We start from the raw sequence: 24,257 nt of genomic DNA, 5'->3' as shown, positions 1-24,257 counted from the left end.
ATCCGCATACATCGCATGTCCTTGCGTACACAATGTTAAAGATAGTACGTGAAAAAAACTCCAAAAGAACATCCTATTAAATGCAGGAGTAAAATACCTTAATAATGCCTCATGAAGTCAAATGTAATGGAGACGATTCTCAATATTATGAGAAAAAGGAGGACATAGAATCCATTTCCATTGCGAAACATGTATAAATTTATTAAACAAAAGAGAAGGACACATATCAAAGAAACAGGATATTACAAAATTGAGTAATATGGGTAATCACATAAGGCCCGATACTAGAAAAACAAACAAGTAGGCAGCCTGTGATGGGAATGGATATCCGGAATCTATACCACAAAAGTTGATGATGTAAAATAATTGAACAATGAAATGTAGTTATTCTACCAGCCAAAGGAGTATATGCCAGGATATATTAGTGCAGAGGTCACCAATAAAACGTAATTTCTCTTGGGCATTCTTGTACCATACATATAGCCTGAATAAATAGTACTGGTGATACCAATAAAAGCTGCACTGGATATAAGCAAACTGGCATATACCACCACTTGATCTATGCAGGGTTCAGCTACATAACATGCGATGGAAAATAGTGTGGCATGTGAGTAGAAAATTATGTGGAAAGAAACAAAGTGAGCTTAAATAAGCTGGATAAACCTACCCATCATGTCCAGTTATGTACCAGGCGCCGACCTGTATACCCCTACGCGCGTTTCGCGGTATGCAGGACCGCTTCCCCCCGAGGAAGCGGTCCTGCATACCGCGAAACGCGCGTAGGGGTATACAGGTCGGCGCCTGGTACATAACTGGACATGATGGGTAGGTTTATCCAGCTTATTTAAGCTCACTTTGTTTCTTTCCACATAATTTTCTACTCACATGCCACACTATTTTCCATCGCATGTTATGTAGCTGAACCCTGCATAGATCAAGTGGTGGTATATGCCAGTTTGCTTATATCCAGTGCAGCTTTTATTGGTATCACCAGTACTATTTATTCAGGCTATATGTATGGTACAAGAATGCCCAAGAGAAATTACGTTTTATTGGTGACCTCTGCACTAATATATCCTGGCATATACTCCTTTGGCTGGTAGAATAACTACATTTCATTGTTCAATTATTTTACATCATCAACTTTTGTGGTATAGATTCCGGATATCCATTCCCATCACAGGCTGCCTACTTGTTTGTTTTTCTAGTATCGGGCCTTATGTGATTACCCATATTACTCAATTTTGTAATATCCTGTTTCTTTGATATGTGTCCTTCTCTTTTGTTTAATAAATTTATACATGTTTCGCAATGGAAATGGATTCTATGTCCTCCTTTTTCTCAATGTTAAAGATAGGTACGCAGGACGCATGCGGACGTAGGCGGAGCTTAAAGAAATCCGCTGCACCAGGCTGCGGACTGATACACTAATGTGAACCCAGCCTTAGTGAGCTTTCACAGCAGAAACGTATGTAGTCCGCACAAGACTGGATCAGTAAAAGTTTGAGCAAAGTTAAGTAACAGGACACTTACATATCCTAGCAGTATTATTTAATACATAACATACCAGAAGGAGAAAAAAAAACTCAGCAAAAAAACTGTGATAAAAACGCAAGTAAAAACACAATGAAAAAATACAAGTACAGTAATCTAATTTAGCCAACAGGTCCAGAAATGCTGGAGAAAATCTGCATGGAAAGCACATCAAATACTCATCATGGGAGCTGTTTAGATACAAAATGTGTTTTTTTTTAGTTTTATAGGCTAATGGTAAAACTCACAACTTGTTTTTCCTTACCTAAATTGGATTGGATTTTCCCCATAGACTTACATTAGATGCAGAAAATCCACCGCAAAAAAAAAAAACCACACATGCGGCAGAAATGCATCACAAATGCATGGAATCCGCACCGAAGTATAGCAATAAAGTTTTGTCAAAGCAAAAAAACAAGTAATATAAAAAAACAAAGCAGCTTTATTTAACACATGACACGCCAAACAAAAAAATGCAACATCAAAAACGCATGTTCAAAAAAGCACAAAATTGCAATGAAAAAAACGCATTTAACGTAATTTAAATAATAGGTTCAGAAATGGAGCAGAAATTTTGCAACATCAGAAACGCATCAAAAGCTCATTGTGGGAAAGTAGCCTACGGCTGAGTTTTTGAGGTTATTTGCTTTTTCTCATTGCGATTTTGAGTGCTTTTTAACTTGCGCCTTTAGAGCGTTTTTTAGCACTGCTCTTTTTTTTAAAAAAAAAAAAAACACACAGCGTAAAACAAAACTTCATAGTGGGAACATGGATTAAGTGCCGAAAATCATAACTGCTTTCTCTCCAAAAACAGTGCCACAAAGTGCATCAAAGTTCCATTTGCATCAATGTTGCCTGCAATACCAAACACAGGTGATGTACAAGTATGGATTAGTGATGAGCGAGCATGCTGGGATCAGGTATTTTCTGGGCACGCTCAGGTGCTCAGTGTCTTTGCGTGCTCGAAAAATATGTTTGAGTTCTCTGCGGCTGCATGTCTCACGGCTGTTAGACGGCTACAACATATGCGGGGGACTGCCTGTTAGGAAATCCCTACATGTGTTGCGGCGGTCGTGCAGCCACAGCAGGTCATTATCCGAGCACGCCGAAGACACTCTGATAACACCTTATCAGAGCACGTTCACACATCACTTGAGGGACTTATTTTTGGACGAAATCAGTCATATTTTACTAAACCCAAATAACCCCAAGTTGATCACGTAACATCTCACTGCTTTGTGACTTAGCAGACATTTGCATCAGGGAATTTCCTTCCGTAAAATGCCTTCACAGCAGTGCAGTAAAGCATGACAGAATGCCCTTCAAAACCAATGCACCATAAACGGATATAGTTCTTGTATAGTTGTATGCTGATCTGCTTCCTACTGTGACAACATTATATACCTTATTGAACATTTCACATTTATTTTAGATATATTTGTGCGTGATACCTGGTGGCGCTGTTGCATTGACACCCATGTAATGCAATCATGCAATTACTGCCTCTAGTGGTCAAATTTAGAATTATAAGTTTAAAAAAAAGTTTTTAAAACTGCAAAAAGGAGGGACGCCTTAGTTTTTTTTTAAGTGTGCAATATATATATATATATATATATATATATATATATATATATATATATATATATATATATATATATACATACACACACACACACAGTGTAAGTGCTGACTTCACGTGCCCTTTACTGTCTGGTGTACAGGCTGCCTCTGTTTTGCTGGTCTCAGAGCTAATATCTGCTGCACTTTGACTCTCCATCCTACTGATCTCTTAGTAAATAACATTAGAAGAATGTATCTGGCAGCACAGGAAGCAGCGCTATCCCATCCAGCCAGAAAAGCCAATGCACGGCAGCATTTTCCCTTTAGCACAAAGCTGTCTTTGGCTATAAATTACAGCAATGAGAGCGTGACCTCAGGAAGCAGGATGTCACTGGAAGATGACAGCATGAATCCAGACATTCGGACAAATTCATTATTTAAATGCCTCCAGGACAGAGGTTATCTTTTTTACAAACCAGATTTTTTTTTTTTTTTTAAACAGAAGGGAAAATACCAGTTCTGAAAAACAACTTGTGGATCATTTCTCACTGGCACTTCTTAGGTGTTCTTCATGGTTATACTGCAATTATCGCAACTAAAGGCGCATATACTGTACATACGTAGATGAGGCTGATAACGGTTACATCTACGCAAGAATATGACATCTGGATATATACGTCATTGATCAAAAGAGTGGCACCTAAAACGGTCAGCCATATATGACATATCATTTGCTCATCATTTAGAAACGAAAGAACTGAAATAATTGGTCCATGTAAATTGACTAAGTGGCCAATTTAGCACACAAACCACCATAATACAACATAACCTCCATATCTAACATCACTGAAGGGGAGCTTAATCATCTCCTCTCCAAATCAAACCTCACCACCTAACATCACTGAAGGGGAGCTTAATCATCTCCTCTCCAAATCAAACCTCACCACCTAACATCACTGAAGGGGAGCTTAATCATCTCCTCTCCAAATCAAACCTCACCACCTGTGCACTCGACCCCATCCCATCTCCTCCCCAACCTCACCACCACTCTTATCCCATCCCTAACCAACCTCTTTAACCTATCACTAACTTCTGGTACCTTCCCTTCCGCTTTCAAACATGCCACAATCACACCTATCCTTAAAAAGCCAACCCTCAACCCAACCACTACGTCCAGCTGCTCCCATTCGCTTCCAAACTCCTTGAGCTGCATGTCCACGCTAAACTTTCTTCCCTCCCACTTCTCATCTAACTTGCTCTTGACAATCTACAATCTGGTTTCCGCCCCCATCACTCCACTGAGGTGGCCATGATCAAAATTACTAACGACCTACTTACAGCCAAAGCTAACGGACAATATTCTATACTCTTCCTTCTAGACCTGTCCTCTGCTTTCGACACGGTTAACCACTGCCTCCTACTACAGATCCTCTCCTCCTTTAGCATCAAAGACCTCGCCCTATCCTGGATCTCCTCATACCTTTCCAATCGCACATTCAGTATCTCCCACTCCAACACTACCTCCTCATCCCACCCTCTCTCTGTAGGGGTCCCCCAAGGCTCTGTTCTAGGACCCCTACTCTTCTCAATCTATACAATAGGCCTGGGACAACTCAAAGTCTCATGGATTCCAGTACCACCTTTATTCTGATGACACTCAGATCTCCCTCTCTCTGGCCCAGATGTCACCTCTCTGCTCTCCAGAATCCGGGAGTGTCTATCAGCCATATCCTTCTCCTCTCGCTTCCTCAAACTCAATATGGATAAATCTGAACTCATCATCTTTCATCCATATCACATCTTCCTTACCTGACCTATCACAATTAATGACATCACGCTTTCCCCGTACCGGACAGCCGCTGCCTCTGAGTAACCTTTGACTCTGCCCTGTCATTCAAACCGCACACCAAGCTCTTTCCACCTCCTGTCGCCTCCAGCTCAAAAATATTTCCAGAATCCATCCCTTCCTCAACCCTCACTCTACTAAAATGCTTGTGCATGCCCTCATCATCTCCCGCCTCAACTACTGCAACATCCTTTTGTGTAGCCTCCCTGCTAACACCTTTGCACCTCTCCAGTCCATCCTTAACTCTGCTGTCCGACTAATTCAACTCTCTCCTTGCTACTCCTCCGCAAATCTCTTCACTGGCTCCCATTCCCTCAGAGTATCCAGTTCAAATTACTAATACTGACCTACAAGGCCAGCTACTGTATAACCTGTCTCCTCTATATGTCTCTGAACTAATCTCCCGATACCTTCCCTCACGTAATCTCCGGTCCTCCCAAGACCTCCTTCTCTCCTCCACACTTATTCGCTCCTCAACCAACCGCCTCCAAGACTTCTCCCGGATATCCACCTTCCTCTGGAATTCTTTGCCCCAACACGTCCGACTATCAACCACTTTCGGGTCCTTCAGACAGAACCTGAAAACCCACCTCTTCAGGAGAGTTTACAGCCTGCAATGACCCTGCTGCCTCCTCACCACTACCCGAGCTACCATCTCAACTAATGACGGAGCTGCTGCAACCCCCCCCCCCGACCTACTGTCTCCTTCTCCACCATCCTGTAGAATGTAAGCCAGCAAGGGCAGAGTCCTCTCCCCTCTGTATCAGTCTGTCATTGTTAGTTTGTTTACTGTAAGTGATATCTGTAATTTGTATGTAACCCCTTCTCATGTACAGCACCATGGGATCAATGGTGCAAAATAAATAAATAATAAAAATGATACATGAAAAAAGTCTCATAACCGTAATACTGGCCGCTTTGGATACATTTTGTTATGAAACAGACGACATTACCCCTTTACACCAATATAGTGTTAAAAGGGGGGTTAAAGGGGTTGTCTAGGAATAACATATTGATAGATGGGGGTCCAACACCTGACACGTCTACCAATCGGCTAAAATTCACTCCTACAAGGCCCTCTTCCAAAGACACAATAAAGAAAATTTATGAAAATTGTTTAAAAGACCCAATGAACTAGTCACAGCAGAATGTTTATTTTTCCAAAGCAGAATATGGAATAAGATGTGCCCCAAATACATTGCTCAGTTCCTCCCACTGCCGCAGCAGATTTCAGCTGATCGATGGGGTGACGGCTGACAGACCTGCACAAATTTCCTACTGATGACTTAGCTTAAGGATAGGCCAACGATTTGTCAGTCCAGGAGAACCCTTTTACGGTCACTAAACTAAGCATGGTGGCTAAAAATTGAGGTCCAAAATCAAAATTAGAGAAAAGCTGACCGAACCCAAAGTTTTCGGCAGAATTGGATGACATCTGACATCAGAGGTCTCATCTCTCCTCATTGAAAACACATGTTCTTCACCTGGAGTTGCATTTCATTGAAATTAATACATCCTGTTTTGCACTTTTGTCTGTTTATACAAGTTATTGTAGTAGGTCTATTAATACTACAGATATAGTGCGTAGACATTATAGAATATAGAAGACTCATAAAAGATATCTGAACATTTATTAAGCGACGTTTGAAACGAATGAAAACAAAGTTAAAATAAAACCCATGAATGCTTTTGCCAGCCCAAGTGTTCATGCGTATGGTGGAGTCGGCAGGATTAGCAGGCAGCCTAAACTATCTAAAATGAAAGGTCTCCAGCGCAGAAGGAAAAATAAAATTTCACATTTATTCTGTACTTGCTAAAAAGACATGTTGGGTACACCAAAAGAAATCACAGGGGATACAGGACCGAAGCGTTTTGACTAGATAGTTTTAGGCTGGGTTCACACGTAGCTTTTTTTGCGTTTTCACGGCGATTTTTAACCTGCGATTTTGCCGCAAAAAAACAGCATCCCATGCAATCCTATGGGATTCCGCAATGCTGTGCTAATGCTGCGGACTTTCCCGCGACGGAATCGCATCGTAGAAAAATACGCAGCATGCTCATTAATTTTGCGGAATCGCGGCGATTCCGCCCACATAGGAATGCATTGTTCTGCTTACTTTCAGCATGTGGCTGTGCCTACCATGCGAAAAGCAAGCAGAACATTTGCGGATGGTACCCACGGTCCGGAGGAGAGGAGACTGTCCTCCGGGCTCTGGGTACCATATCCCTGTAAAAGATAGAATTAAAATTTAAAAAAATTCTTATTCTCACCTTCCAGCATCCCGCGCAGCCTTCCCGCCCCTCTCCACGCTCCCAGCATCTTCCAGTCCCAGTAATCCTTTGCGAGAATGACCGCAATGACGTCGCGGTATCGCGACGCCTCGCGGTCATGCGCGACGTCTCGCGGTCATTTGCGCAAAGGATTACTGGGACCGGAAGATGCCGGGAGCGTGGAGAGGGGCGGGAAGGCTGCGCGGGATGGCTGCGCGGGATGCCGGAAGGTGAGAATAACAATATTTTTTTAATATTTTTTACATCCTATCTTTTACTACTGATGCTGCATAGGTAGCATCAGTAGTAAAAAGTTGGCCACACTTGTCAAACACTGTGTTTGACGAGTGACCAACCTGTCAATCAGTTCTCCAAGCGATGCTACAGATCGCTTGGAAAACGCTAGCATTCTGCAAGCTAATTACGCTTGCAAATCGCTAGTTTTTCCGTGGGAAAAAATCGCAGGAATTTAAAATGCGATTTTCCCGCGGAATGGAATTCCGGAATTCTCGCGGTAACTTCCGCAGGAATTCCGCTACGTGTGAACTTAGCCTTAGTCATTGTATCTAAAATGTATTGTCAACTTTTGCACAAGCCAGCAAATTTGAGTAGATTAACCGATGATTTTGAAGTATGATGTCTCCCCAAGGAAGGGATCAGACATGCTGGACATCAAGATGCCCAACCCATTGTTTAAGTAGAAGATGCCAGATGGCATTGGCTTTCTTTCCTTTTACCAACTTACCGTAAATAAAAACGCAAGCTCAACCGAGTCAAGCCAGTAAGGAGAAATAGGGGTTTACAAAATGTAGATGGTGAAAATTATGCGACCTAGAAAGATGTAATATTCAATAGTTAGACAGGAATTATACCAAGGATAACATTCTTCAGGTGGCCAGACAGGTCAATAGTCCTCAAGGGGTTGTCTAAAGTCTAGGTGCCGACAACCGTCTATTCTCGCTTATCTGAGAGAATCAGGCCAATTATACAAATTAAACTGATCACAGTTTGAAAGAGTGTCAGCATGGTGTGATCCAATTCTCGCGGATGAGAAGATGGAGAAAAAATATGTCTCCATCCCAAGTGCAGTCTGACGGTTTCCATGGACTCCATCACTGTGCTCATTCTGCACGCTGCTATGTCATGTCATATCCTGTTTGGGAAGAGGTGTAAAGACTGTCATAAAGCAAATACTTGAAAGGCAAAAAGAAATCAATAGTGTAAGGGCTCATGCACACTGGTGTATTATGGCTACATACAACCTGCAAATTGTATAGCAATACCGCACCAATAGAAGCCAGTGGGGACACGCTGTACCCTTGATCATATCCGATATGGTTCATTGCAAAGAATATGTCCATAATGCGGTGCCATACCGAACACCAATATGGCAGCAGAAGAAGCCCCTATAGCTACATAGAGGCTCCTTATGTGAACATACAGGAATCAGCTTTACATAAGGTCTTCCTTCTAAGGGTAAAATGAGCGTCAGACATGGCAAAACCCAGCAGATATTTTAGTTGGGAGATGGGAACCGAGTATTTATTATGTCTATGGACAGCTTCATACAGGGTATAAGGCCAGTATACAGTACAGTAGGTACGGAAAGTATTCAGACCCCTTTAAATTTTTCACTCTTTGTTTCATTGCAGCCATTTGGTAAATTCAAAAAAGTTCATTTTTTTTCTTATTAAACGTATATTCTGCACCCCATCTTGACTGAAAAAAAGAGAAATGTAGAAAATTGTGCAAATTTATTAAAAAGGAAAAACTGAAATGTCACATGGTCATAAGTATTCAGACCCTTTGCTCAGTATTGAGCACCCTTTTGAGCTAGTACAGCCGTGAGTCTTCTTAGGAATGATGCAACAAGTTTTTCACACCTGGATTGGGGATCCTCTGCCATTCTTCCTTGCAGATCTTCTCCAGTTCCGTCAGGTTGAATGGTGAACGTTGGTGGACAGCCATTTTCAGGTCTCTGCAGAGATGCTCAATTGGGTTTAGGTCAGAGCTCTGGCTGGGCCAGTCAAGAATGGTCACAGAGTTGTTCTGAAGCCACTCCTTTGTTATTTTAGCTCTGTGCTTAGGGTCATTGTCTTGTTGGAAGGTGAACCTTTGGCCAAGTCTGAGATTCAGAGCACTCTGGAAGAGGTTTTCATCCAGGATATCTCTGTACTTGGCCACATTCACGTTTCCTTCAATTGCAACCAGTCGTCCTGTCCCTGCAGCTGAAAAACACCCCATAGCATGATGCTGCCACCACGTTTCACTGTTGGGATTGTATTGGGCAGGTGATGAGCAGTGCCTTGTTTTCTCCACACATACCGATTAGAATTATCACCAAAAAGTTCTCTCTTCGTCTCATCAGACAAGAGAATACCATTTCTCATAGCTGGGAGTCCTTCATGTGTTTTTTAGCAAACACTATTCAGTCTTTCATATGTCTGGCACTGCGGAGAGGCTTCCGTTGGGGCCACTCTGCCATAAAGGCCCGACTGGTGGAGGGCTGCAGTGATAGTTGACTTTGTGGAACTTTCTCCCATCTCCTTACTGCATCTGTGAAGCTCAGTCACAGTGATCTTGGGTTTCTTCCTTACCTCTCTCACCAAGCGGCTCTTCTCCCATGATTACTCAGTTAGGCAGGAGGGCCAGGTCTAGGATTCTCATTTAGTCTGACATGCACTGTGAGCTGTGAGGTCTTATATAGACAGGTGTGTGCCTTTACAAATCAAGTCCTATCAGTTTAATTAAACACAGCTGGACTCCAATGAAGGAGTAGAACCATCTCAAGGAGGATCACAAGGAAATGGACAGCATGTGACTTAAATATGAGTGTCTGAGCAAATGGTCTGAATACTTATGACCATGTGACTTCAGTTTTTCTTTTTTAATAAATTTGCAAAAATGTCTACATTTCTGTTTTCTTTCAGACAAGATGGTTTGCAGAGTGTACATTAAAGAGAAAAAAAATGAACTTTTTTGAATTCACCAAATGGCTGCAATGAAACAAAGAGTGAAAAATGTAAAGGGGTCTGAATACTTTCTGTACCCACTGTAAGCCGATGGGCTCTGGCTGTGGAGTTGTGATGGTTTTTACTACTTGGAGCAGAGATTTGCTGGGTTATATAACTTGTGCCTCCTGTTCTGCTCATATTTACCAGCTCCTCCCTGTAATGCTCATCTAGATAAGCACAGAAGGTCAGGGGCCACACAAAGCAGAGATTCCTGTGTTATCTCTGCCTGGGAGGGGAAGATCCCACATTACAAAGGAAGGAAGAAAGTGGTTAATGGTGGGGGGAAGGCAGGGTACTGGCAAGAAATGGACATGTGGCTCAGTCATACCTCAGAGTACACATTCTCTGCTCTGTGCATAGGAGCTGTGCTCAGTCTGTACTGCGCTAATCACTGCTAATCCTATCAAAGCGGTCACATGCTACAACTACCTCGCCCTACAGTCAACGGGCGACCTATATACATGTAGAGTATGTGCAGTATATAGTGTAGGAAGCCCAGCACAGCAAGGGCTCGAAACAGACCAGGTCAAGTAGGAACACAGATGAAGATACATTGCTCCAGGCTTATCAACCTTCACATCTATGATGATACCTCAACAGTATGTTATTATGATGAAGAAACCTCGAGATATGATGAGTAATAAGGAAAGTATGGCCATGTCCATGCTTGAAGGTTCAATGGAAGGACTAGGTCTGAATGTGCTACACATATCCGAAATACAGCACCCAAAGAAAGCCATCGACCCATCCCAGACACTCAGCGATATTTTTCCCATCCCTTCTATAGGAAAATAAAAACCTGTACCACATGGCATCAAACATAACCACGAACGCTCAATCTGCTGCCATACAGGTTTTGCATATTGCAGGCCATGAACTGGATTAACACACAGTGCTCGATGTTTGCTACAGTAGGACCATAGGATGCCCAGGTTCATAATATAGAATGGAATAAATGATCACCTAGCCAAGGATAAGGCATTATTTCTACCTAGGTGGGAGTTCGACCATTGGGACCCCTACCCAGTTGGTAGAATTAGGGAGTTTTATCCCCATTAGAATGGAACTGTAGAGCGCAAGCTCAGTTGCTACTCCACTCATTCTCTATGCAATGTGCTCCACTATGTCCAGCAGTCCCGTAAAGAATGAACAGCGTGGCGGTCGATCATGCACACTGCCGCTCTATTCTAACAAGATAAAATGTGCCCCTAGCAATCAGTGGGGTTTGCAATAGTTGGATCCCTAGTAATCTAGAAGTTGGCACCTATTGTGATACTTTCTTCCAACTTTATCTGTTCGGCTCCTTTCACGTTGCACTCCTGCTCTCGTTTGTTGGTTCCATCAGGGCTTGCGTCCAATTCTCCTCCCACAGAACGGGATTTGGGCATATGTGCCAAGGAGGCCATAGACTATAATGATTCTGACGCAAGCCACTGAACATAGGCAAGAACGCAATGTGAAAGGAGCCTTAAGTGGTTACACACACCACTACGTCTTTACGATGGTCGTACACATTACTTGAAGTTCGGCTGATCATCTAATTGATATGGGAATATCCTCTCTCCCTGATGGCAGGAATAAGGAGGATAGAGCATGTTGGACTTCAACATGCCCGATCATTTTGCTTTCACAGGTACTAAGCTGCCTCCAGGTGTCTCCTCGTTCCATGGAGAACACATGCCTGGATAATGTGGTGCTGGAGGAACTGTTATCTAAGGTGTATGGCCATCCTTAGATATGAGCAATTTTTTTTTTTTTATACACACTTTTCTGAGTCTTTGTCAGCAGTTAAAGATTGCAAAACTGATTGGTTTTTTTTTTGATGATGGCAAATACTAACAATCAATCCGGCCCAAAACATGTTTTTATTTTCTGGCTCTTCACTTATTTTTAGGCCGATAATATCATCTGGCAGAGTTGCCTATTCTGGTTGTTCAGAAAGGAGATACATTCTGCTGCCCCGGAGACAAGGATGTCTAAAGTGAACAGTGCTCTAATACTGGGCAACAAGGATAGAACAGCTGTGTATCGCAGGAAATCCACGGCTAAAACCTCGAGTAGGCCGAGTATACCAAGAAGCAGTCAGCAACTACGTTAACTGGAAGTCCCTCTGTGCCAAGATGATCACCGGGTGTCCCACTGCTGAGATGTTCAACAATATGTAGGAAATCCCTGCAGCGCCACCACAAGGAAGAGAAGTATTATACAATCAATGGGCAGCGTTTGTAATGCATGGGTATGTTGTGTCATCCACAAGCTCTATTTGTAGCTGCTCCCTCCACCTAATAGAGTAAGGGTATGTGCACAAGCTGCGGATTCTACTGCGGATCCGCAGCGGTTTTGGTCCTGCGGAAATTCGCAGAAAAAATTGACATGTCAATTCTTTCTGCGGATTTCACTGCGGTTTACCATCTCCTCCATTGTAGAGGTGATAAATCACAGGGCAAAACCGCAGGTCTTTTGACCTGCAGATTTACCTGCGGATTTTGCAAAATCCACGCGGATCAATCTGCAGCAGAATCCGCAGCGTGTGCACGTACCCTAAGGGTTCCAGAATGAGAAGACCCTCTTTGTCCCTCTGAAGTCACTAATAAGTCATAAATAATTTATTTTTCGAAACCAGACAATCTGGTTGGCTAGCTGACATCCCCAAGCTCTTGGAAAGCAGAGCCGTCTCGTTATGATCACTAGTATATACATTTTTATACTTGGCAGGCCTAATGGGGGTGTGGCGTGATTACATTTTACTTTCCAAAGGAAACAGAGCGAAAATATTTGCATCTTCGCCGCAGGATGCGACTTTACTCATGTGACTAGATAGTGATCAGCCCCAGTCGGTTTTAATAGCTACAAATGAAGGCAGTATAATAATACACAACTAAAGGAAGCAGCAATAATGGTCTGTGACATAGATATTACACAACCACGCTATGCTCAAGAATCACTCCAGGAATCATCTGCAGACTACCTGATTGCACACGTGCTAAATGCCCTGGAGTAGTGTAAAGCGAAATGTGTTCCAAAATAGGTTAATTCAAGTAATATGTGGTGTATTCCCCTCCTACACGTTTATGTAGAAGCGCTTTTTATGTCAGTTCTTAGAATACAAGGAACATTCCAGCTATTCCTCCTGCCACGTACACCTAATGTCATACACAGCAGATGTCATCGATAGAAAACCTGCAGTTCGCAAAAAAACAACTTGGTAGAATATTTCAAGTAGAAACAGAACCTAAATTCTATCCAATCTTTGCTTAATTGTTTTCTGTTATCAGTCATATTTGGCTGCTGGGGGGGAGAGAGTGGGGAGGCAGATTAGCGATCACAGCTTTATCTCGCATGTCTATTCCTGAGAACCTCCAGAAACATTTCCTTACATATGACCTGGCCTGTCTGGGCTTTAATGATAACTTTTTACGCTTTTGCCTCTACACATTACAGCAACCATAACTTTTTTTGTCATTGATGTGACTCTTTAAGGACTAAAGTCCATTTCCACAAACCAACTGGTGGCATACCGATAGGTAAATATTTATACAGTTTTATAGCCTGTTTAGACAGGCAGAGAGCACTTACTGATGCACTCTTATATGTGATAGACAGCTCTGCCATTGTTCTCGGCAGCACTGGTCCTGTTTAGACAGGACAATGCCCTGCCGAGAACAACAACATTTTTTGCAGCACAAAAGATAATTTCATGCAATGAACAAGAGTTTTGCTCATTCATCAGGTATAAATCGGAAGCCTGTTTACATAACATGATTATTGCGAAAGGAGAGATCCTAGGAACCGTGTTCCAGATAGTATCTCAGAGAAAATGCACCTCAAGCGAGGATCGCCAAGTTACGACTTGCCGACTTTGGACACATCATACAACGATAGCAATCACTGGAGAAGGACATCATGGTAGGAAGAATAGAAGGAACAAGGAGAAAAGGAAGACCAGCCATCCGATGGCTTGATACTATCAAGATAGTGGCAAAGATGACCCTGGTGGACCTCTCTAGGCTTGCACAAGATCGACCTTCCTATAGATCGTTCATCCATCAAGTCACCATGGCTCGAGATCGAGCTGAAGACCGGTAAAAATTAAAAGATGAACTTCTTGTTTTAGAGGCGACTTTTAGGCGACTAGCTACGACAGCTTTTTGAAAAGTGAGCGGAGCTTACCACAGAAGAGGCATGACAGCACAAAATTGGAGTAAGTTATGACAGATACAGTATCCACTCTAATCTGTGACTGGAGTACACTTCTGACACTGGTGCAATACAGCGGAGAGGTTCTTTATTCATTAGGAGACACATGGTACTTAAAGAGGACCTGTCATCGAGTCATCAAGTCAAAAGTGGTTAGTTTTAGGCTACTTTCATTCCTGATGCTCCCCCCCCAAGTTTTCTTTATAAAAAAAAAAAAAAAGCAATGCGGTTCCAGAGATATGGATGGGACCAATTTTTACTTTGGTTTGCATTGGCAAAGACCATAAAAATTTGCACCAAATAAAAAAAGAGCTCATATCTCTGGAACCCGTATGGTGGATTTTAACAAATATAAGGAAAACCTTACGGGAGCCATGAGAATAAAGGAGGGCAAAAACTGGCCAATCTTGACCTTGTGACAGGACCTCTTTAATAAATGTGCGGCAACTAAAGACCCCTATACACATTAGACTACATTTTGACGATCATGTCAATGTCTTCAGGATTGTCTGACAGTTTAATGTGTATGGGGGGGGCCTCCAGACAGACTATTTCGGAGCAGAGATGGATCCAGCACATTGGATTTCTGAAGGCCATCCATGTTTAGCATAATCTGCTAACAGAGGAGTCTCCTAGCGGCTCACTCAGGGAACACAGTAGCAACAGCCATTCCTGTGTAGTTGGAATACAGGAAAATTACAAATGGCTGAATGATCGTTCGCCAACAAATTTCGAATGTGTATGGGGAGCTTTACTGTAGAGCACCTAGATCAAGACTCGCATACAAAACACCAGGGTTGATGAATTCGGCTTCTAAGTTTGCCCTACTGACAGGCTAGGTGCGTAGACAGCCATAGGGTGCTTTGTAGGTCCTGAGGGCTGACTGTAGAGGAAATCTATCAGTCACAGAACATTTTACTAGTAGTCTGCATTGATCAAAACAATCAAAAGGATAAAAGTCCAGGATAGGAGGTCCCTCTGATCCCAGCCAACCGTACAAGCAGAACCTCGGAAGTCAGTGATCCACAGCACCTACTCTAGTACGGTATGGAACAATCATACTGGATTCATCCTACAGTGGCGGAAAAACATGGCACTTTAAAATAAGGTGCCTTAAAGCGCATTAAAGGATCACTCCAGGCCAACCTGACACACTGTATTATGTCGACTGCTGGGCATCGGAGGCGGAGCACGGCACACGGATACTCATTAGTGTTCTTTGAATCCATGTGCCTTAGGTATTACAAAGTGAACTGGTTTTACTTGGAGTTACCCTTTAATCATATAATTCATCTATCAGCACACGTAGAACATGTCCAATTCTTTTAACGTCAAGAACTGTAATCATCTGAAAGACAAAAGGTTGCCACAACGCCTAAAAATTCTTTTGTCGCCCAGTTCCATCCATTCTGGACAGAAGTATTCCATGCTTCCCCCTTTCTTTGTAGAGACATGAAGTCCAGTGCAGTTGGGACAGGGTATAGGGGGTAACCGTCGCCCATATTCACTACTCCAACATTTCATATGGACTCTTGCACGTTGCAGGCCTTTTTCAATCAGTACAACAAAGGATAAGGAGTTTGTATGTTCTCCCAGTGTTTTGTGGGTTTTCTCCAGGTTCTCCGATTTCCTCCCATATTCCAAAGACATACTGATAAGGAATTTAGATTGTGAGCTCCAATGGGGACAGTGATGATAATGTATGTAAAGGAATTAATGGCACTATATAAATGTGTAAAAATAAATAAATATACTCTGCAATGCAATCGCTTCTGCTATATTGTCCCCCCAAACATTGGTAATGGCAGCAATTTTCTGCGAGATGATTAACCCTGGATTTTTATACATAGCAATAGTTGACACTCGCCGCTGCATTAATCATCTCACACCTACTTTTTTCTATACTTAGCAAGGCCATTCGGACAGGGACACATAGAACAAGCACAGATTTGATATACACACTATAGATGGCGATACACAATGCGCTGGTGCTGTATACATACCGGACAATATTACCACTAACTAGTTGACCTCTGATATTCTAGAGTTATTGAATGGCTAGAAGTATGCAGGGATTTTTTTTTTTTATCTCCTTGAACATAAAACACATGAAAACAAACACTTTCCAGGAATGCAAAGCCCATTGTTCACAACCACATGCCCCATACTAAACTCCCACCCACAGACAAGTGTACAGGGGATGTGTCTTTGAGCCCAGTGCTTCCCCTCTGATCTCTCAGCTCCTCTGTGTACAAACGGTGGGGGGCCAATAAATACTAGTGTTTATATGGTGCTGGAGAGAATGACCCTCCTCCTTAGGCTGGTAGATAAAAAACAAAAGTAAACCACTTGTTAAATCTCTGCCACCCTGCAAGGTAGGTGTGCCCCCTCCATCTCTCACATACAACTGCCTAAAATAGGCTACAGGAAAGATGTATATCTTTGTACCGTGTTAGCCAGTAGATAGAAAAATATTATTCAGGATTGAGAGTCCTCAGTGGTTGATACCTTTTAATGGCTAACTGAAAAGATGGTAACACAATGCAAGCTTTCGAGACTACTCAGGTCTCTTCATCAGGCTAGACTAATACAAAATACTAATACAAAATCTGATGTGACTTCAGATTTTGTATTAGTCTAGCCTGATGAAGAGACCTGAGTAGTCTCGAAAGCTTGCAATGTGTTACCATCTTTTCAGTTAGCCATTAAAAGGTATCAGCCACTGAGGACTCTCAATCCTGAATAATATTTTACAATAGGCTATCAATTGCCTCAATAAGCAATATCCATAGTCAAAAGTCAAAATAGCAATAGTGAAAAAAAAAACAAAACTACAAACTGCATATATGAAAACACGTTAGAAATAACTTTTCACATTGTGTAAAACTAACTATAAAAAGTTGTTGAATGTATAAAGGTAGCACTAAGCTGCCATACACATTAGATGGCCCACAGCCTAAAGATCATTTGGCTAACAGGCATCTCGACCGTCTCACCCATACACAGGAGGGGTTGCTAGGCCGAGAAACAAGAGAAAGCTGCCAACAGACATCTTCGATGGTGGCTTATCACTGGGAGAACTATGTCCGAAATCAAACATGCCCGATGGACATCTCCTTCGATCATCATTTGGACGGTGAGCCCATGCACACTGACGCGCTGGCCAAACTCGTTGATACCGACGGGTTCATCCGACATTAGCTTAATGCATATGGGCGGTCATTACGAAAGCAATGAACAGATAACCGACCAATTTCTTTTCAATCCAATATGGCGCCAAAATAGTACACGTAAATGGCCAATTAACCGGTTGGGAATCGGTCTAATCTGGCAGGACACTAATCTGATGTGTGCAATATCCCTTCTGTCAGTCACAATGTATCTGACAGATATCTGATGGACAATTCCATTATAAGGAATAGAAAAAGCTTTATTTTATGACAATCATAAGAGGTTAGGATCAATCCTCATCTTCCCTGTCTAATATTCCCAACTCCCCTATAAACATGTATGCTTAGCTCAGGGGTCAATACGTAAGATAAGAGGACACCAAGTACCATATAGGTTTTGCCGCAATCTCTAGGAAAAATTTCACCAGCCTGAACTTTGCTCACATTGCCAGAGGATAGTCTAGCTGAATATCCAGTTAAGTTCTCAGGTCACACTTCTACGAAACTCTTCAGCTAGCAAAAACATTCCCGTGACCCAACATTTTTTCGTGTTTTACGACCAAACTTTTGATCAAAAGTCATCGTGCATCTCTAGCCTAAGTCAACATTGAACCTCACTTTTTTTTCTTTCATGGTCATATATAGGCGGAATAACCTTAAATCGGTAACCCAATATCAAGTCAATACAAATAGTGTTAGATAAAACATCAACAATATAAACGGACTACTTCTCATCTTTAGATTTTTCATGAATATAATAGAAAATCACTAAGTGTGCAGAATACAACAGATATGATTTTTTTCTTTTCCAAGATATTTAAAGTAATCTAATAAAATGTCAACAGACAACCAGGCATGAGCCATAAATTATAAAATACAAAAAGTCATATAAAATGGTTCAGTCTTATCGAGAACAAAACAACATATACCAAACGGGAAAAAAAAAAAAAGATATATATATATATATATATATATATATATATATATATATTCCCGCAAGATCGAAAGGGTTAAGCACGCAGCTACAATATAAACTCCTCTTCCACACAGGATTACAGAAGAGAAATATCTTCACTCCTAAGATGAAGCGAGGGATCCTTATTAAAGTGAATTTTACCCAGGCCCAGAGAGAGAATGGGTGCAATGATACAAGAGGAAGAATTGTGCTATCATCTGAACCCTGGGCTATGAGCCTGTTTAGTGAGGCTGAGAATGTCTTTTATTTCTTTCTAGCATAATGGCTCTATTGTGGAGAACGACCAGGAAAAGTGCTATCGTACTGAAGTCGAGAGATACTAGAATTGCATTGAAAGGGGAATGAAAAGGCTACATCAAAAATTCTTAGTTTACAAAAACATATCGAAAGCAATACTGCTACCCTAATGCGGACCCATAGAACAATACTATCTACAATGCATGTCATTGAATACCGGATATCTTTATGACCCCCTAGGCCAGCAAAAAGAAGCATACAGCCAACAACGTAAAATGCATAAACCTAGAAAACATAGCAGCTGAATTTTCAAAGGATATTTAAAAAGCATAAAAATTCACAAATACATACATGTAACCTGCATAACCACATGTACTATGTACAAAAAAAATATTTGGAAACCGTGCAACACAATTTTCATCCCATGTTTTAAGGATTTAGGTCAAGCTTTTTAGAAAAGGTGAATAGCATCTATTTTTTTCCACCTACGTACAATGGTTGGAATGACTCCAGTGTGGATTCCGAATTGGTGTCCCAAAAGGATGAATTGCCCCAATTCCTTTATCCGGCATGATACAAGCCCTGTTCTGCGTATAGAAATCCATCATGTGGTAATGCGTTGGGCTGGTACCCAACCCTGGTACATCCACGTTTTCATACATTGTAAATAAAGCCACCGGAAGACCATAAATGTAATTAGAAAAAAAAAAAAAAAAACTATAAATGTTTAAAATCTGTTTTCGTCTATTAAAAAAATATACAGTATTTATAGAATTAGGAGGATTTAGGAAAAAAAATCTCAGCAGGATAGCAAATGGGGTTTCTCAATCCAGTTGGAAGAGTAGGGTTGAGCTTCTGCAGACAGATCCAGAGGTGATATCTGATGGGAGATTCCTTTAACTCTCTGCATGGATTCCATCAAATGGCTGGAGAAGGGGGAGGGACATAGTGCAAAGTTTAAAACCCAAACCCCTTGAGATGGTGGAAGACCGGCCTGTATACAATCTTCTCCGGTTGCTTAATGTAATACAGAATTCTCTTTACCGGGCTCCATATGAGAGATGTTCGCTGATAGAACCTCCTGTATCAGTTATATCTCTGGGTCTTGACGGCACGGAGTCCTCGAAAATCCTCCAAAGCTGGAAATCTACTCCATTAACAGGAACAGAAGGGGTAGGTCAATTAGGGAGAGTGGTTGTGGATTAAAAGGGTTGCCTGGCATGGTCAGCTCGTGTCTAAATAGAAAGTCTTAAATAAGCAAAATCTCTTTAGAGCAAATGGGTGTCCATCTAATTCTCTCCTAGGATGCAGTCTTCAAAGAGATTACTTAGGGATTTGGGGATAACCAACGTTAAGGGAGATACGGAGATTCGGATGCAGGGTTCCAACATGTAAACGCCTAGGAATCTCCTTGTGATGCCGTATTTATTTAGAGTACGACAGTCGTGGGAGAAGGGAAATCCTGAATAGGTACAATCCTGGATGTGAATACAAGGATTCAGTGGTAGGTCGGATGTTATACGGAGTGCAGCAGGATCAATAATGATCAATAACACCTACTTGTCTTCTCCAGAATGGAGGTTGGTGTCCAGTTGTAGGAACTCTCAATGATACAGAATGGAGGAAGGTTCTTGATGTGAGAACATCCAGGTCCCGTAGTCTATGGAGATCCCGGATAAGGAAGTCAGGCTGGATGCTGAATTCCTGGATCTCATCTGGGAATGTGGTGGAGAGGTAGGCGCTATTCCTGGGAGCTCAGATCCTGCGGTTCTTGCTGTAGTACAGGGGATCCCTGCCTCTTGGATTGTAGTGTCACATATGCACACTGCTCACTGCTGCAGACTTTGCTGCTGTCTCTTCCCCCTCCCTTTTCCATTCTGATGGACTGAAGGCAGCTGAGCCCTGGAAGTCAACACCCCCAACCCCCTCCTAACTCTTAACCTATTCCCTGCCTGTAGTGACACACCAGTCACTCCCAACAAAGGCCTGTCCTTCCCAAATCCCAACCTAATGTGTATTGTTTAGGAGCAAGCAATGATCTAAATGCCTTTCCACCACTACCCCCCTTCATTTGCCTAATATCATGCATATGACCTCTTCCTGAACCTCTGTCCTCACCTCCAAATGACCCAACCAGCTCCTTCTCCCGGCTCATGACGTCACAGACTTTCCCACCCCCCTACTGAATATTTTGAAATGGACTGACCACTCCTCCCGTGACCCCTCTGCACTCCTCACCACTAGGATATTAGTCTGGGATACATCACATTACTGGTCTTGTCAATGACACACACACACACACACACTTCCCTGCCTGGCACAGATGAGCCATCAAGACGGATGACCAACGCACAGATTGCAAGCTCTGCAGACAAGGCAAGCATTATACGATATTAGTCAGTCAAGACAATGAGGTCTGAGCCACTCAATACAACATGTAAGATACAAATATGGATATGACGATGTTCCTATGTGTCACGTGGAGATATGTTGAACCTCTACGAATCAAGAAAGGATAGAAGAGAAAAGAAGTATCTTTATAGTGCATCCATTCCTAAGCCACATGTGTGACATCCGGGCAGTAATATTTAAAAAAAAAAAAAAAAAAAATTATATAATATATATATATATATATATATATATATATATATATATATATATATATACACTGTAACATAATTGTGATTGTCTTGACATCTCAATATTCATGGGATCTTCCAGTGGTCCAAGGTTTCTACACAGCAACATGGTTCATTTACCACATAGTCCATAAGGTGTAGCAGCAAGCCTTACTTACAGATCACTTACTTTTAAGGCTCATCAATATATATCTTTTTTACTTTTTTTTTTTAATAATAAAAAGTTCTTCCATTATAGATCATTTTACTTGTTAGGAATTAATAATCAGCAATAAACTGTAATGTGTGGATGTCCCTACAGCACCTCCACAGGAAACATTAAGCATTACATATTTCCCTTTCAAATCAATAGGATAAAAATTAATAATAATTTTATTTCTATAGTGCCATCATATTCCGCAGCTCTTGGATATCTTTTAACTGTAGGACAGAGAAGGTCCTCCCGAGCGAGAGACACTTTTTAATTTAATTCCATTTCCTTCTTAACAAAGGATTTAGCTTTCATTATTAAGCTATATGAAATTGGGTTTTCTAAACTGGGTAACCCTTTTAATAAAAATTTTAACCTGCAAAAACTGCACGTCGACTGTGCAATTCATGATCCACACCTGTCGGATTTGCTTCCATAGAAAATCCAAATCCGCTCAGAATCACGTGGATTTTGTCTCTGTAAATTCTACTTTGAATAAGAGGGTAATTTTCTATTCATTCCAAATCTTTACCACTGCAATTTGAAATCCAAAGCAAAATTTGCAATAATAGATTACGTACAGATTTCACGCTGATTTTTTTCTTCCCATATTAAATTTAGAGAGAAAGCACAAGAAATCCGCAAACAATTTGCAACAGAATGGACATGTGGACCCAACAATCCACACTGCAGGTTGAATTCAACACGTGAATTCCAAATCTTGTGGATAAAAGTTGGTAAAACCTCATTCACTTGTCTTGCACTACAATCTGCTGAGGATCTGTGCAAATCTTCCCTTCGTAAAGTTATTCTGAGAGTTTACGTCTTCTGAGTTTCCAGCCAACAGCTATACCGCCTCCTCCAAGTTGGGCTTATATTCATGGTCTGCACGACATCATACTCAAGTCCACCTCAAAGTATGTGACTGATCACAGCCGACTGAATTAACGCGATTATGGCTAACATGTTCCATGATGGTGGAAAAAAGCTGGGGTAGAAAGGACAACGAAGATATCACTGGACTCTAAAGCCCCCCCATTAGAACCGACCAATATGGATGGTTCTAATGCGGACACCGACTTATGGGGACACTTGCCACCTGATCGCCAGGGGAGATGTCGATTGGAGAAGTTTGATTTCGAATTTCTGATTTTCGAATAGTCTGATTTCACTTTATTCTCCGGGTCATAAGCCATGAGAAAAGATGTTGGCACTGAACACAGTTGAACAAACCCTCCTGTCTTTGGGAGAGCGGGCCGAGATGTTTATCAGCAAAATAATAGGCCGAAGCATTGTTTGGCCAACAGCCTTATTGTGTGTATAGCCAGATTTAGTTCAAGTGCCAATCAACTTACCAATATTTAAAGATAGCCATAAAGATAGACTGGTGTGCATGGAGCCTAAACGCAACAATCTTAGCAATTTGCCCTAACAACCAAGAAACTTTCTTAAGACTAAATAGGTGTCCTTGACCAGTGGGGTAGATTTCCGTCAGTCAGGTCTGATAATTTTTAGTACCATAAAATAAAAAAAAAATCATCAATAGTTATAAAGTGTTTTGGATCATTAGTGATAATATCTATGACTAGCTTAAAGCTGGTCATACACTGACGAAGCGCTGTTGGCCAAACGCTCATTCTGCTGACAGCTGCTCATGTCTGTGCTATCTTGCCTGGAACAAAGGGGTCAAGCCTAATCATGATCTCCCTCAATATCAACCTCTGAAGGCCCCTATACACATTAGATAGTTTGCATGTCCTCCCGAAATCCCAAGACTATGGCCACCTAAGAAGTTTTACTTCTCCTTTAGTAGGTATAGATATCATTTTCTTAATGACCATCATAAAAAGTTATGGTTTGCTATAACCAGGCTTGGACTGGCCCACAGGAGGACAGGAGAATCCTCCGGTGGGCCCTGTGGAAGAGTGAGCTACTACGCTCATATGAGCAGTAGTTGGCACTACATACTTGAATCGTTATGTTTATACAAAGGCCACATCTTATTCATGTAACAATCTTCACAGTTCATTGTTATGTAAATTTGTTATTGAGAATAGTGTTACATTCACATGTAGCTGAAAAGTGGGGCCCTGGATTTGGCTACTGGTGGGCCCTTGGCACCACAGTCTGACACTGGCTATTACGTTACTATTTTTGGGACAATATGAACTAATCAAAATCATTTCAAATGTTATTGTAAATATTGTCATGATCTAGTGAATTTGGCAGTTTAATGTCATTGTTATTGGTATATCGAGGATATAAGAGAGCCTACACAGTGGAGAAATGATGTACATAGATGTCCTCAGTGAAATATGCTCGTATGTTTTTGCTTATGGTACAAATGGTTATTGTTAGATTATCCAAACAGTGTCAGGTCTTGCATCCATTACCATCACAGAAGTCATGTTTTGGCTGTCGTTAGGCACAGGATTCATTGTTTGTTAGTTGTCTGTTAGATATCTGTTGTTCAAGACTAGATTCCTCCAAGGAATGTTCTGAAGATGTATCAATAAACAAAAACTGTAATTATATTGATGCATGATTACAGTCACAAACATGTTCACAACATTCAAACTATGAAAAAAAAAAAGAATTCCATATCCCAGCCAAAGTTCTTTGGT

At 41.5% G+C, this 24,257-nt stretch overlaps 1 protein-coding gene across 2 annotated transcripts in view; it reads right to left on the bottom strand.

The window, feature by feature from the left end:
* The window catches only part of RARA (retinoic acid receptor alpha), a 147,239-nt gene that overhangs the window by 35,938 nt on the left and 87,044 nt on the right, over window positions 1–24,257 (bottom strand). Inside the window, exon 1 of one of the 2 annotated variants that reach the window (XM_073572619.1) lies at window positions 19,298–19,481. The exons of the other annotated variant lie outside the window; for it this stretch is intronic. Coding sequence (XP_073428720.1) covers window positions 19,298–19,466 — 169 coding nt within the window. The 5' untranslated portion in view covers window positions 19,467–19,481. Of the gene's footprint in view, window positions 1–19,297; window positions 19,482–24,257 lie in introns of those variants that run through there. 2 annotated transcript variants of the gene reach the window in all.

Source organism: Dendrobates tinctorius, unplaced genomic scaffold, assembly GCF_039654945.1.
Source record: "Dendrobates tinctorius isolate UK_male_01 unplaced genomic scaffold, ASM3965494v1 ptg000032l, whole genome shotgun sequence".
In the NCBI taxonomy this organism is placed as follows: Eukaryota; Metazoa; Chordata; class Amphibia; order Anura; family Dendrobatidae; genus Dendrobates; species Dendrobates tinctorius.
This window is presented reverse-complemented; position numbering and strand designations above follow the sequence as displayed.